Source organism: Manis javanica, chromosome Y, assembly GCF_040802235.1.
Source record: "Manis javanica isolate MJ-LG chromosome Y, MJ_LKY, whole genome shotgun sequence".
In the NCBI taxonomy this organism is placed as follows: domain Eukaryota; kingdom Metazoa; phylum Chordata; class Mammalia; order Pholidota; family Manidae; genus Manis; species Manis javanica.
In genome coordinates, this window is record NC_133175.1 from 4,543,515 (window position 1) to 4,556,727 (window position 13,213).

At 35.9% G+C, this 13,213-nt stretch overlaps 1 protein-coding gene across 11 annotated transcripts in view; it reads left to right on the top strand.

Annotated features, from left to right (window-relative positions):
- Positions 1 to 13,213, top strand: part of LOC140843074 (OTU domain-containing protein 4-like) — a 115,488-nt gene that overhangs the window by 62,773 nt on the left and 39,502 nt on the right. For 7 of the 11 annotated variants that reach the window (XR_012127619.1, XM_073228263.1, XM_073228259.1 and 4 more), the window contains exons 1-2: positions 10,602 to 11,869; positions 12,256 to 12,392. Coding sequence is in view for 2 of the 11 variants with exons in the window: in XM_073228264.1 (XP_073084365.1) it covers positions 11,702 to 11,722 (21 nt within the window). In the remaining 9 variants the exon portion in view is untranslated. Of the gene's footprint in view, positions 1 to 10,601; positions 11,870 to 12,255; positions 12,393 to 13,213 lie in introns of those variants that run through there. The other 4 variants (XM_073228258.1, XM_073228257.1, XM_073228264.1 and 1 more) reach the window with 1 other exon arrangement.

The window sequence follows — 13,213 nt, forward strand, 5'->3', positions numbered from 1 at the left end:
TTGTTTCTTCTTGTATTTCCTATTTTACTGCAAGTCAGTGATTTGGCACAGAAGCCGAAAGAGTATAAATCAAAATCAAAATAGTTCATCATAAAGGTGAAAGTAGTGTTTCAAAGAAAAACGTCATTCCCTCCTTACATGCGCTCCTCTGAGATCTGTTAGTGAAGAACTTTGTCTTTTCTTTAAAAATATCCATAGATAAGATCTTTTTTTAGACAACAGTAAATGACATTGCTTCAAGAGTCCTCTCTTCCTGAAACAAGTTATTTAAGTAGAGGTTCTAAAAATGCTAAAATTAGTAGGTCAGCCTAGGAAACTAATGCACCTCTCAAATAACATCTCAGCCAACAATCCCCAAATACCCTCTTTTCCTTTCCCTAAGATATCTTGAGCTGAAAATATGATTTCCAGGTCAATAATTTGTAATCATTATGTTTTTCCACTACTATAAATGATCTATGAAGCTTTCAGAAGTTGATTTCTGAAATTGTACTTCATAAATTATAGAACTGCTGCCTCTTTATCTTTTCTAAGATTTTATTTAGAATAAATATATACTTTATCTGTACCAGCGTAGATTACAGCTGTTTAGAAGAGAGTATAAACATTCTAACATCCTACAAGTTAAATATCAAATGCAATGAAAGTTCTTAAGTGGTATTGTGTAATACTTGAAAGAAATCGGCCTTAGCATCATATAGATCTTGGTTTGAAACCCAACTTTCCATTTACTAGCTGTGTAATACTGGGCAATTTAAAAATCTTTCTGAGCCCATTTGCATATCTGAAAAATGGGGATAGAAAAATTCACAGACTATGCATATTAAATTGGTTAATATATTTGAAAACATCAAGTATATTGCCTGGCTCATAACTGACACATAATAAATAGTTTATTGTTATTCCTCACATTATTGTATTGTTAATATATGAGGATGTCTTTCTTTTCCAGTAAATGTAGATGAAAGGAAACACTTTTATTTGCATGGGAGCTTTCACCATAGTTGAAATTATGAAGTATATTGTTCATTAGAAACTGAGTTTAGATTCAAACTGAGTTTGAATACTGCTATTCAAATAGTGTCTTCTAATACATAGCAACCCTGAAGAGAAATAGACTCATAACTGGTACCCAACCAAACAAGGGTCAGTTCTGTTAGCCCCAACTCTAGCCTCATGAAGGAATTTTCATTTTGTTATTTTGACATAAGCTTTTTTGGATGCAAAAATGCTGTAAGTCTGGGGAAAGGAAATCCTGGTGCAAAATACTCCTAAAAACCTGAATCAGTCAAAGGGAGAAATATAGTTTAAAATCCGTTTATTGCTCCCAATCTGCAGTCTGGTCCCCCCTCTCTTTCCTGCCCTACCAAAAGCAAAGGTAGCCCTTCCCTGGACCTCTCAGGTACAGATAAGCACTCTTGTCCAGGTAATCACTCATTGATATGGAAATGAACTTCTCTCCACCCCTGAGGAATTATGCCCATGCACTAAAGCCATGCTTCTTCCCACCAATGAACTCCTATTGATATGCAGATGTAATAATCAATGCGAGATATTCTGGAAATTTTACAATTTTACCCACAGGTCTCCCCTCCAAATATCTCACCTTGTAATTCACTCATTCCTCCTTTTCTGACGTATCTAATAACACAATAGCAACAGCAATAAAATCTTGATAATCCTCAAGGCAGAGGATTCAGTCGATGCAGACTGAGTAAATGTACTTTATAGCACAATCGCTTACTAAGCACAAAATATGTCCCTTCACTTGTTTACTCATTCCTAAAAACCATGCTAGATGGCTCACAGGACTTTTACCAAATAGTACACAAAGTAAAACCTCTCTTTAAGCATTTTTTTGACAACACAAACAAAATCATGATAATTCTCATGTCAAAGGAGTCAGCTAGGTTCAAAGTCCCATGCAGATTAAGTCAAAACCTCGTCCTATCCAGCTATCCTGCAGCAACTGCCGCCATGGAGTGCATCCAGGACACAAGGACGGTAGAAGCAAATAACCGTGATTGTGGGGGGCCAATTTGCTGTTATTCCAGGAATACGCAGGAGGCCAGCTTCCAGACCTTTTCCCCAAGGTGCCAGAAGAGCTTGCCATTGCTGATCCATGAGTTGAAATGTCCAAGGCCATGTCCATTTTATTCCTAATTGCTGCACCCATCCTTGCAACGTATGTGCAATAAAGTGGCTGCCTTGGCTGATTTCAATCAGCAGTAACCTGCGGTAGACTACAAAGAGATGCTCTAGGACCGTAATGGGGGTTTGCTGATCTGCACAATGTTCAGGGCATTCCTTCCAGGCTTGGCTGACTTCTTCAAAGGTCAATGGCAAGCCCCACCGACAGGCTACAGCCCACATTGTTTTTTACCCCACGTGCAGCAAATGCTGATGTAGCCTTTCGGCCACATCAGAAGCAGGCTTTCCTTCAAGCCAGAGCACCTGGGCCAGTGTGTCTGCTTCATTATTCCCTGGGGATGTGAAAGGCAAATGGCCAGTCACATGATCTACTGTAGGGGTCTGTGCCATACCACTCCCTGGCCTTTGGGTCCAGTTGCTCACCCACTCTTTGATGGGATAGGTGGTTTTTACCCTAGTTGGAGCTTTTCCAGCAATGGGCTCCATAGACAGCAAGGTGCGGTACACAGCAGCCAGTTGCTCCTCTATCAAGACCCACACATCTGCTCCGTTCCATAGTTGTGACCAGGCTCCAGCTGCAGCAGAAGCAGCAACAGTGGCAGAAGCAGGAGCCTTAGGCTCGGGCAACAGGCCGGTATTGGTGTGGGCAGTAGTGCTGGTGGGGCCTCCACTGCCACATGAGTGTAGACACACGTCCTTCAGCAGAAGCGCCAATTCTCCCCATCATTTCTTGGGGCGGCCCTCCCAAAGATCGCACCCATTGTAACAGATTTTGGGTTCAGACAAATTCTGCCAACTAGGCTAGGTGTAAGTCTGGGGAGAGGAAATCCTGGGATAAAATACCTGTAAAAATCAAAATCAGTCAGTTAGAAATAAAGTTTGAATGCGTTCATTGCTCACAAACTGCCGTCCAGGCCATGCTCTCTTTCCTGCTCCAGCAGAAGCTAATCTGGCCCTCTGCCTCACACCTCTCAGGTACAAATAAGCCCTCCTTGCCCCAGGTAGTTACCCAGTGATACAGAGATGAACCTCTCTCCACCTCTGAGAAATTATAAAAATGCACTAAAGCCATAGTTCTTTACACTACTGAACGTGCATTGATATGCAGATGTACTAAAGCCAGGCGAGATTTTCTGGAAATGTTACAATATTACCCACAGAAGCATAATCTCTTTTTATCAAGAAATCTCTTCACTTAGCTTGCAGATGTTTAGTTTTGCTTAACGCATATTTGGAAGACATTTGAACATTACTCACATTTAACTTTTTTAGCATGACACACAACCTATTCCTATAAGTAATTGATTGTAGTTCATTTAGATGTATAAAATGGATAGAAAATAACTATTTTACAAAGAAGAGAGAGCAGGCACCAAGTACTACTTGAATAGCAATTACTTGAGAATGAACATTTTTGTGTCAGAATTGTCAGTAAAATTAACTGCTCATAATTGTGCTTGCTTTGTACTGTGGCTTCATCTCTTTCATTATATTTTGTTTCAAAACTAAAAAGAGAAAGCAAGACCAAAAACTATTTAGAATGCAAGGTACTCTAGGTAGCGACACTTTATTTTCCAGAACTCTCCTGAGAAGAATCATAAAAATATACACTTTTGTCTTTATTTGATGGTATGTAAATCTTTAATTATGTATCCACAAGATATATACATTTTTACAGTCTCTGATTTTACTTTGAGGTATAAATGAGAATGTATGCTTTCCTTTTTAATCTTTAGGTACACATCTAGTTCTAGGACTTGATCTTGATATTGACTTAAATACATGGTAGCATGCTTACACTAAGATGAGCAGAACTGTGACATGCATATTTGCATACACATCAACCTTAACTTCAGTTTTTTAATACGACTTTAAGGATATACCAAGGAAGCTTGTAAAAGGAGGATATCATAATGAGTCTTTTGACACATAATACATAGCCTGTGATACCAAAAAGGGAAAAAGATGCATGCATTCCCGGCCGATTTACAAACATTTTGCAAACAAGAATAGCTCTTCTCATTTGAAGCACTTCAATGCATTCTATTTAAGCATTAACAGATATTCTGCTTATGTTAAATGAAACACTTGACATCGCAGATTGAGTATATTATGGGAAATGTGGGAAGTGTACCTTAATCATGATAATCTGTCCTGAAGGACTCTTGAACCAGCATGTACCAATACTCAAAGAGTGACCTGGCTGTATTACTTGGAAATGATTACACCAGAGCTCATAACTTATTAGTGAAGACTCTATAATTGTTCATTTCTTATTGGTTGCTTAAATTTATTATTTTGAATAGGAATAGACTCGTATGCAATGGAAAAATCTTGGGGACAATTACAAATGTATTTCCTATATGAAAATCGAGGTATTTTCTAGAATAGGATCATACCTCGCTTACCTCACAACTGAAAACTACAAAGCCTTAGTGATCACTGCCTAATAACGCTTTCACCAGTTTCGAACCAACTGGCTCACATCAGGAGAGACAAGAGAGTCCGTGGTTGGCTTGTTGTGTAGGGGTTTTATGTGTGGTTTAGGATTTTTAGGAATGGGGTTAAAGGGCTAGGGGTGCCGACTGGTCCCAGAATGGTCAATTTTGATGAGTAACAGAAGAAATTATCTGCACTTACTCTTTCTCAGGATAGCAGTTTTCCTCTGGGAGCATGTCAGTTAAGACTGCTTGCCCTCTCCCAAGGCGGGCTGGGTTGTTGCCTGTTTGCTAAAGCATGTTAAGAAACTTACTTCTTAACTTCTTGGGCTGTTTATAGTTGCACTTGCTTACTAAATTCATCTTTTTACTAGGTTACAGATTACATAATTAGGATCAGAGAAGGAAATGCAGCACATATGTACAATTAAAAATATGCCGGGCCTTTTAGCAGGCTAAGGTAAATTTTACAGTGTCATGATCAAAATTGGAACAGTGAAGTCATGGGTTATGCTGAGACATTTCTCTTTATGTGCAGAACACTCAAACATTCTAGGCCTAATTGCTCCTGGCCTTTTGAGCTTTAACTGATCTGACTGAATATGTCTATATTCCTAGACTGGTATCTTTACCCTAGAGAACGAGTGTTGACTCTGACTGTGTGTAATGCTTAACACAGACTTTCGATAGGGACATCTTGGCATATTGTTACATTGTTCTGTCTGTAATTATCTTGCTGTGCTTTTTATCTGGAGGCCCTCAGCCTACTCTGCTTACACCCACAGTCCGTATCTCACGTTCATCAATGGCCATAAGCTTTGGATTGAATGGAAACATTGTGTACTCTTGCTTCATATTAACCATATATAATATTTCTTTCAAATAATAATTTCAGTCATTTATAGCAGCATAGCTTAAAATAAGATAACCTGTGATTTATTAAAATATTTATTTTACACAAAAGGACAGATACATAATTTCTTAAGAGAAAATTCTCTATTCTAGGTTTCATAGTGTTGGCTTAATCTATGCCACCTGGAATCAAAATATCTGCATAATGGCAAGCCTTTCGATATGTACCACAGTTATGTTAGCAAGAAGAAACTTTTAAGTTTGTGATTTGTTTATGAGGTCCATTTTGTCCATTTCCATGGCTCATTAGTAAAGTTCAAGCTGCAGTAGCATTAAAATGTATAATATAATACATTCATCAGTCATTTACTGGGTGCCTGTATTTTCCAAGTAAAGCACATAGATCAAGGAAAAGAAAAAGTCAGTACAAAAATGTTATTTCAGCAAAAATATCGTACCCTTTATTTCAGAAAGCAATGTTTCTCTGATGGTCAAATATCACTATGTACCAATAACAAAACAAATTAGTTTTTTGGGTGCAGGTTTGTATTCCCTCAATAAGAATATCATCCTTTCCATAATGAGTTTTGAAAACTTATGCACACCATTAGAGTGCTGAGTTTCCATTTAACCTCCATGGCTCACTTAAAAAATAGAATGAACTTTTGACAAAAAATGTCAAAAAGAGTTGAGACTCTAAGAGAACAGAAATTCCTAAATATTGTTATACACTCTCTGTTAGCTCTACCCCATTCTGTACTTCTACAATATTTTACTGTGGTAAAAGGTACACTGTCTAATATAATCATATTCAGAGTTTCAGCTTTGAACTAGGAAGCTTCTCTGAGGCTCCCCAAAAATTCTTTACAGAATTTTTTTATGTATACTGCCAAGTAGCCTTCCATATAGGCTGACAGAATTAACAGTCACCCTGATTTCTTGAAGATAAAGCCTTCCATTCTTTCTCATAATAAAATAGTTACAAAATAGTTTTACAGAAAATGGAGTCTCAAAGGTTTATTTTTCTGATGTCTGTTTTAAAAACTGCTACTCAGAAAAACCGAAAGGAGCCTCAAACATTTTACAATTAAACAAAACACACGCAAGAGAAGCTTCTGTTATGACAGCACAATGGTTGAATAAGGAGCTCCAGCGTCTTGTTCCCCACTGCAAACATCAAGTAAATAATTACAGACTGGTTGAAATAGCTTTATGGGAGCTCTGGAAACAAGGCAAAGATATGCAGAAACAAACAAATGTCCAATCAAGAAAAATTCACTTTCAAATCAGTAGGAAGTTTCATAGCCTTAGTGTTGCTCTTCTACCAGCCCCTTCCCTGGGTGGCATGACATAGTTGGAAGAATGCAACTTACTTTTTTGATTCCCCCCTCAGGATACAAGGACAAGAGTTGAACTGGTTTGAAATATTCTGACCTGTCTCGAGGCTATCTTTAAGAAACTGATTTCAAAATTGCCTATCTCAGAACTTAGATGAGAATGGCAGCATAGTTTGGATCTGAGGTTGGAAAACACAGAAGGGAGTGGCAGATGCCATAGCACATGAAACTGCAGGGGCAGCAGAGACCTACAGACACCTGGGGGTAAGAGATTATGAAGAAAGGAATAAATAGAATATCTAAGGCCTCAGGAGGCAGGGGTGAGACTTAGAGAAATTAAGACATATATAAGCAGCCATGTTCATGAAAGACACAGATAAAAAAACACACGTGCAAGTCCACAAAAATCGCATACTCAGAAAAGACCTGAGACGTCCTTAAACCTTCATGTTGGGCTTATTAATGAAAGAGAGCTCCCACCCAATGCCATTATGTAAAGATTTGGAAATGTGCCTGTTTTGCCAATTCCCAATTTTTCCAAGAGTTTACCAGGCAGACAAAGAAATGTGGAAACAGGGCTCATGAAGAAGGAGCAAAATAAACATCCAGAAAGTCACTCTGAAGAACCACAGGTTTCAGACTTTTTAGATCAAGAATTTTAACAACTATCTTAAATATCCTCAAAGAGCTAAAGGAAAAAGCACAGAAAAGAACTAAAGGAAATCAGGGAAACAATACATAAACAAAATAAGAATATCAACAAAGAGATAGAAATTATAAAAGAGGGCAAACAAAAATTCTGGAGCTGAAAAATATAAGTCTGAATTGAAAAGTTCACTAGAAGTCTTCAACAACAGACTTGAACCAGTAAAAAGAAGAATATGTGAACAGATTTTATGAAATTATCAAATCTGAGACATGCAAAGGAAAAATAATGAAAAACAATTAATATATCCTTAGAGAATTATCGGGCTTCACCAAGCAAAACAATATATGCATAACTGAAATCCCAGAAAGAGAAGAGAGAGTACAAGCATCATAGAGCTTCTTTGAAGAAATAAAGGCAGCAAATTACCCAAAGTTGAGGAAAGATATAGGATTAAAATGCAAGGAGCTAAATGACTCCAAGTAAGATAAACACAGAGACTCAGATAAGACACATTGTAGTCAAACCATCAAAGTAAAAGACAGAACATCTTGAAAGCAGCAAAAAAGAAGTAACTCATCAATACAAGGACTCATCAATCAGTGGTTCCCTGCAGCAGAAACTTTGCAGGGCAGAAAGCACTGGGATGATCACATTTTTCCATTCAGTAGTTTAAATGTATCAGCTAAAAATTCTGTATCTGGCAAAACTGTCCTTCAAAAGTGGGGGATAAATTAAGATATTTCCAGATAAACAACACTGAAACACTTGATTACCACTAGATTTGTCCAACAAGAAATGTTAAATGGAGTCCTTCAAGTTGAAATGAAAGGATGCTGGACAGTCGCTCAAAGCCTAACAAAAATACACTGTTCTCAGACAAAGGAAGATGCATGACAAATATAAAAAACAGTATTGTAAAATTGGTTCGTAACTCTACCTTTTATTCTTCTACAGTATTTAAAAGTCAAGAGCATAAAAGCAGTTATAAATCTATGGGTATGCAATACATTAAAATGCAATTTGTGGTGTCTAGAACAAAAAGGGAGGAGCATAACAGTTTCTCTATGTACCTGAAGTTAATTAAGATGGCATCAGATTACAAGATTGTTATCACTTTAAAATTTCATATGTAATCTCCATGTTAACCATGAGAAAAACACCTATAAAATACCACTAATGGAAATGGGGAAAGAATCAAAACATTTTACTAAAAACAATAAAATAAACAAGAAACAAAGGCAGTAATGGAGTGAATGAGGACCAGAAAGTTATTATAACAGATACACGAAACAAAGAACATAATGGCAGTTCTAAGAACTTCTCTGTCAGTAAGTACCTTAAATATCAATGGATTAAGCTTCCTGATCAAATACATGGATTGGCATAACAGATATTTAAAAAGGCTATTCAATAGATTCTTTTATGCTATCAAAAAGAAATTCACTACAGATTAAGAAAAGTCAAGGATGCAATATGTATTTCATGTAAATAGCAACCAAAAAAGAGCCTGAGTAGCTATATTATCTCAAACAAAAATAGAATAAGTAAAAAACCATTACAAAAAAAAGAGGTTACACTAATAAAAGGGTTATTTATCAATAAGATATCATATTTATAAAGATAGAAGCAACAAGCGCCAGATCTCCTAAATATATGAAACAAACACTGACAGAATTGTAGGGAGAATTGGACGAGCTACAATAATACTAGATGAAACTACAGTAATATTGATAACCCAATACAAAATAGCCAAAGGATAATCAGACATAACTTCAATAAAGTAATAGAGGACTTCAGCGGCACTATACATTAATTGACCTAACAGACATACAGAGAACAACCCACCAAATAGAAAAATACAGATTTTTCTCAAGTGCACGTGGAATGGTCTCAAGATTAGATCATACTTTGACTGCAAAACTGAATACATTAAAATTTGAATGATGCAAAGTACCTTTTCTGATAACAATGGCATGAAAATAGAAATTAATAGAAGGAAAATTAGAAAATCCCCAAATATGTGGAAGTTACAAGGCATGCTTAACCATTAATAGGGCATAGATGAAATTGCAGGTATAATTAGAAAATATCTTGAGTCAGTGAATATGAAGTCTCAGCATACCAAAACATACTAGATACAGCAAAAGCAGGGCTAAGAAGATAATTTCCAGTTATAAATGCTCACATTAGGAAAGGAAAAGGATGTCAAATAAAAATCTAACTTCATTCCTTATGTAACAAGATGAAATTGAAGATACTTTTGTATCCTTAAATTAGGCTGAAGAACATTCATAGAATAAAATTATTTCCTGGCCAGAACTTCACAAAACATATTCTTCCTTTAGAATATGCCCATTCCAATACGTGGTGGACTATATGTGAGGATATCTCAGATAATTAGACATTCGATGTTTGATTGACTCATTATCAATCAAACTATTACGTGAGCAGAGTAAAGATTACAATAAGTGAGTTGACTGAAACCTAAATGCTTTCCAGTCTGTGATGCCAAGGGATAGTTCCTTTCCAAAACACATGAAAATAGGCTCATTCTGTAGCAGGCGATTTTAAGGGTATTCATATCATGCTATCAGATTACAAGATTGTTATCACTTTAAAATTTCATATGTAATCTCCATGTTAACCATGAGAAAAACACCTATAAAATACCACAAATGGAAATGGGGAAAGAATCAAAACATTTTACTAAAAACAATAAAATAAACAAGAAACAAAGGCAGTAATGGAGTGAATGAGGACCAGAAAGTTATTATAACAGATACACGAAACAAAGAACATAATGGCAGTTCTAAGAACTTCTCTGTCAGTAAGTACCTTAAATATCAATGGATTAAGCTTCCTCATCAAATACATGGATTGGCATAACAGATATTTAAAAAGGCTATTCAATAGATTCTTTTATGCTATCAAAAAGAAATTCACTACAGATTAAGAAAAGTCAAGGATGCAATATGTATTTCATGTAAATAGCAACCAAAAAAGAGCCTGAGTAGCTATATTATCTCAAACAAAAATAGAATAAGTAAAAAACCATTACAAAAAAAAAGAGGTTACACTAATAAAAGGGTTATTTATCAATAAGATATCATATTTATAAAGATAGAAGCAACAAGCGCCAGATCTGGTCATTCATCCTGATGATTCATATAGTAGAGTAATTTAAAGTCCCAAAGAAGATTCAGAGATGAATCATTTATTTGAACAAAATAAAGAGTAAATGTCACCCTCACCAATTGTATTTTAAAAAAACACAGTGTGAATTGGGGGTGGGTGAACTTAAAATTAATCTTAACTGGGTGGATGGAAAATGATGCCTGGAAGAAAGGTAATAATCAAAGTATTTTTAAGTGTATTCCTCCAACCACCAAATTTTTAAGTTTCTACGGATTGTAGGCCTCTGTGTGCTTGTGTTAGTATTTAAGTTCTGCTGTTGTGTGATGTTGACAGGACATAAGAAGAGCTTCCTTATTGTAAATTCAATAATTACCAGGTTTGCCTAAATAGTCAAAGGGTACAATTTCCAGTTAGAAGATGAGTAATTTTGGGGATCTAATGTACAGCATGGTAACTATACTTAAAAATACTGTATTGGACAGGTGAAAATTGCTGACAGAGTATATCTTACATGTTCCTACCGCACAAAAGATAGAAACTATGTGAAGTGATGGGTGTTCTAACTAAACGTATTGTAACAATTTACTATATATACATTGTCAAATCATATTGTACACCTTAAATTATTCAGTGTTATATGTAAATTATATCCCATTAAAGCTGAAAAAGATATAAAAGATGGAAGTTGTATATTTTTTAATGGGATTGACATGTGTAGTGTAACCAAACTCTCAGGCTTAAGATTCTTCAAGAAATACTGCTCATATGTTATGAGTACTTTGATACCTTTCAAACTTGAAAAATATTTTAAATCATGCCTACAATTTCATGCCTAATGGCAAAGCTGTGATACCAATAAAAATCAAAGAAATACTGGTATTTTGAGGTTTATGTTTGTTCATATGGCAGTTACCAGTAACCCTGCAGCTGAACCATACCTCTTTATGGGTCCACTCCAGGTATAAATACTAATGATGACATATCACTTAGATGGAAGGTTAGGTAGTAATCACAGTGAATTTTTTTAAATCGAAGGGCAAATTTCAGTTTTACTTTAATACAATGTATTTCTTGTAGTTGATGTGTCTAAATTTCCACAGACATTTGCACTCACATACTCTCACTCTCACCCCTTCTAGATTAGATCCACGACATCCTGAACAAGTGAATGTCACCAGAGCTGAGGAGGAGTTCATTGCTGTAAACCATGCAGAGAAAACTCTCCATAAAATAGAGAACTACCTGAAATAGAAACAACTGTGTGATGTGATACTCATTGCTGGAAACATGCGAATCCCAGCCCATCGGTAAGTATCCGTATGCAGATAGAACATTTGGTGAGTATAGCCAAGTATGAATAAACAAAAATCAGTCCACTGATTACAAATTGGAACACTAAGGAAAACAGACGTTTATCTTCCTGTATTGAAAAAGCAGTAGCATATTTGCTCCATCGCCTTGTGTGATACTTAGAAGATCAAGCCAGGGAGAAATTGATGAAGAAAAACAGCATCAACCCTCTAAAAGAAAATCCACTCATTTTACCTTTCTAATTTCATAACACTTTAATGAAATGTGAAAGATTTATGCATAAAACAGAATTACCAGTGTTACAAGCTTGCTGTCTGTATTTCATGCTTTTCAAAGAAATTATGGACTAATTTATGTTCCTATGAAATATTTCTATTTCCAGGTTGCTTCTCAGTGCAATGTCAGATTTTCTTGCTGTGATGTCTCCTGGCAATGTGTGTGATGCCAGACAAGAAGAGGTCAAGATGGAAGGAATCAATCCTAATGTACTTAATTCCTAGGTTCGATATGCTTACACAGGTAAGTGCTTGGTATGATTAACTGATTCAGTTCTCACAATAACCCTGCATTATATAACCCACAGTCCTATTATTCCTACTCTACCAGTGAGAAAACTGAAGGATAGACTAGTTAAGTAACCTATGGTAGTAAAGGGAAGAACCAGGATTTAAAATCAGCAGTATAAAAGAGAAATAAGTAAATAATATGCAATAAAAATTTTTGACTGTGAGAAAATAAAACTATTTTAACACAAAGATTCAAGAATATGTCCTCTCATGGTGTTGGTACATTCTCATTTGTAGAAATGACAGGGAAAGTGGGATATACCAATTGTACATTAGGTTTTTAGTCAGTCTCCTGCTTGGAAATAATCATATTTATCCAAACTGTAGAACAAAGGTAACAAAGATGAGTTTAGGGCTGACAGTATTTCTTTATTAATTCACTCATGCCAGTTTTATTGAGGAATGTTTGACAAAATTGTGCATACTTAAAAGTGTACAATGTAGTGATTTGATATGCATATACATTATGGAATCCTTACGAAAATCATGAAAAGTAGTGAACAGCAAAGAGTTAACTCATTTCCATGGTGAGAACGCTAAGCTATACTCTGAAACAACTTCAAAGAATACAATAACCAATAGCACGTTATTATCTGTAGACATCCCGCTATACAGTAGATCCTCACAACTTATTCTTGTACCGGAGTTTGTACCCTTTGACATGTATTTCTTCATTTCCCCTTCCAGCTTCTGGCAACTACCGATCTATGTGTTTCTATGAAATCGGCACTCTTTTTTTTAAATTCCACATACAAGTGATATCCTATATTATCT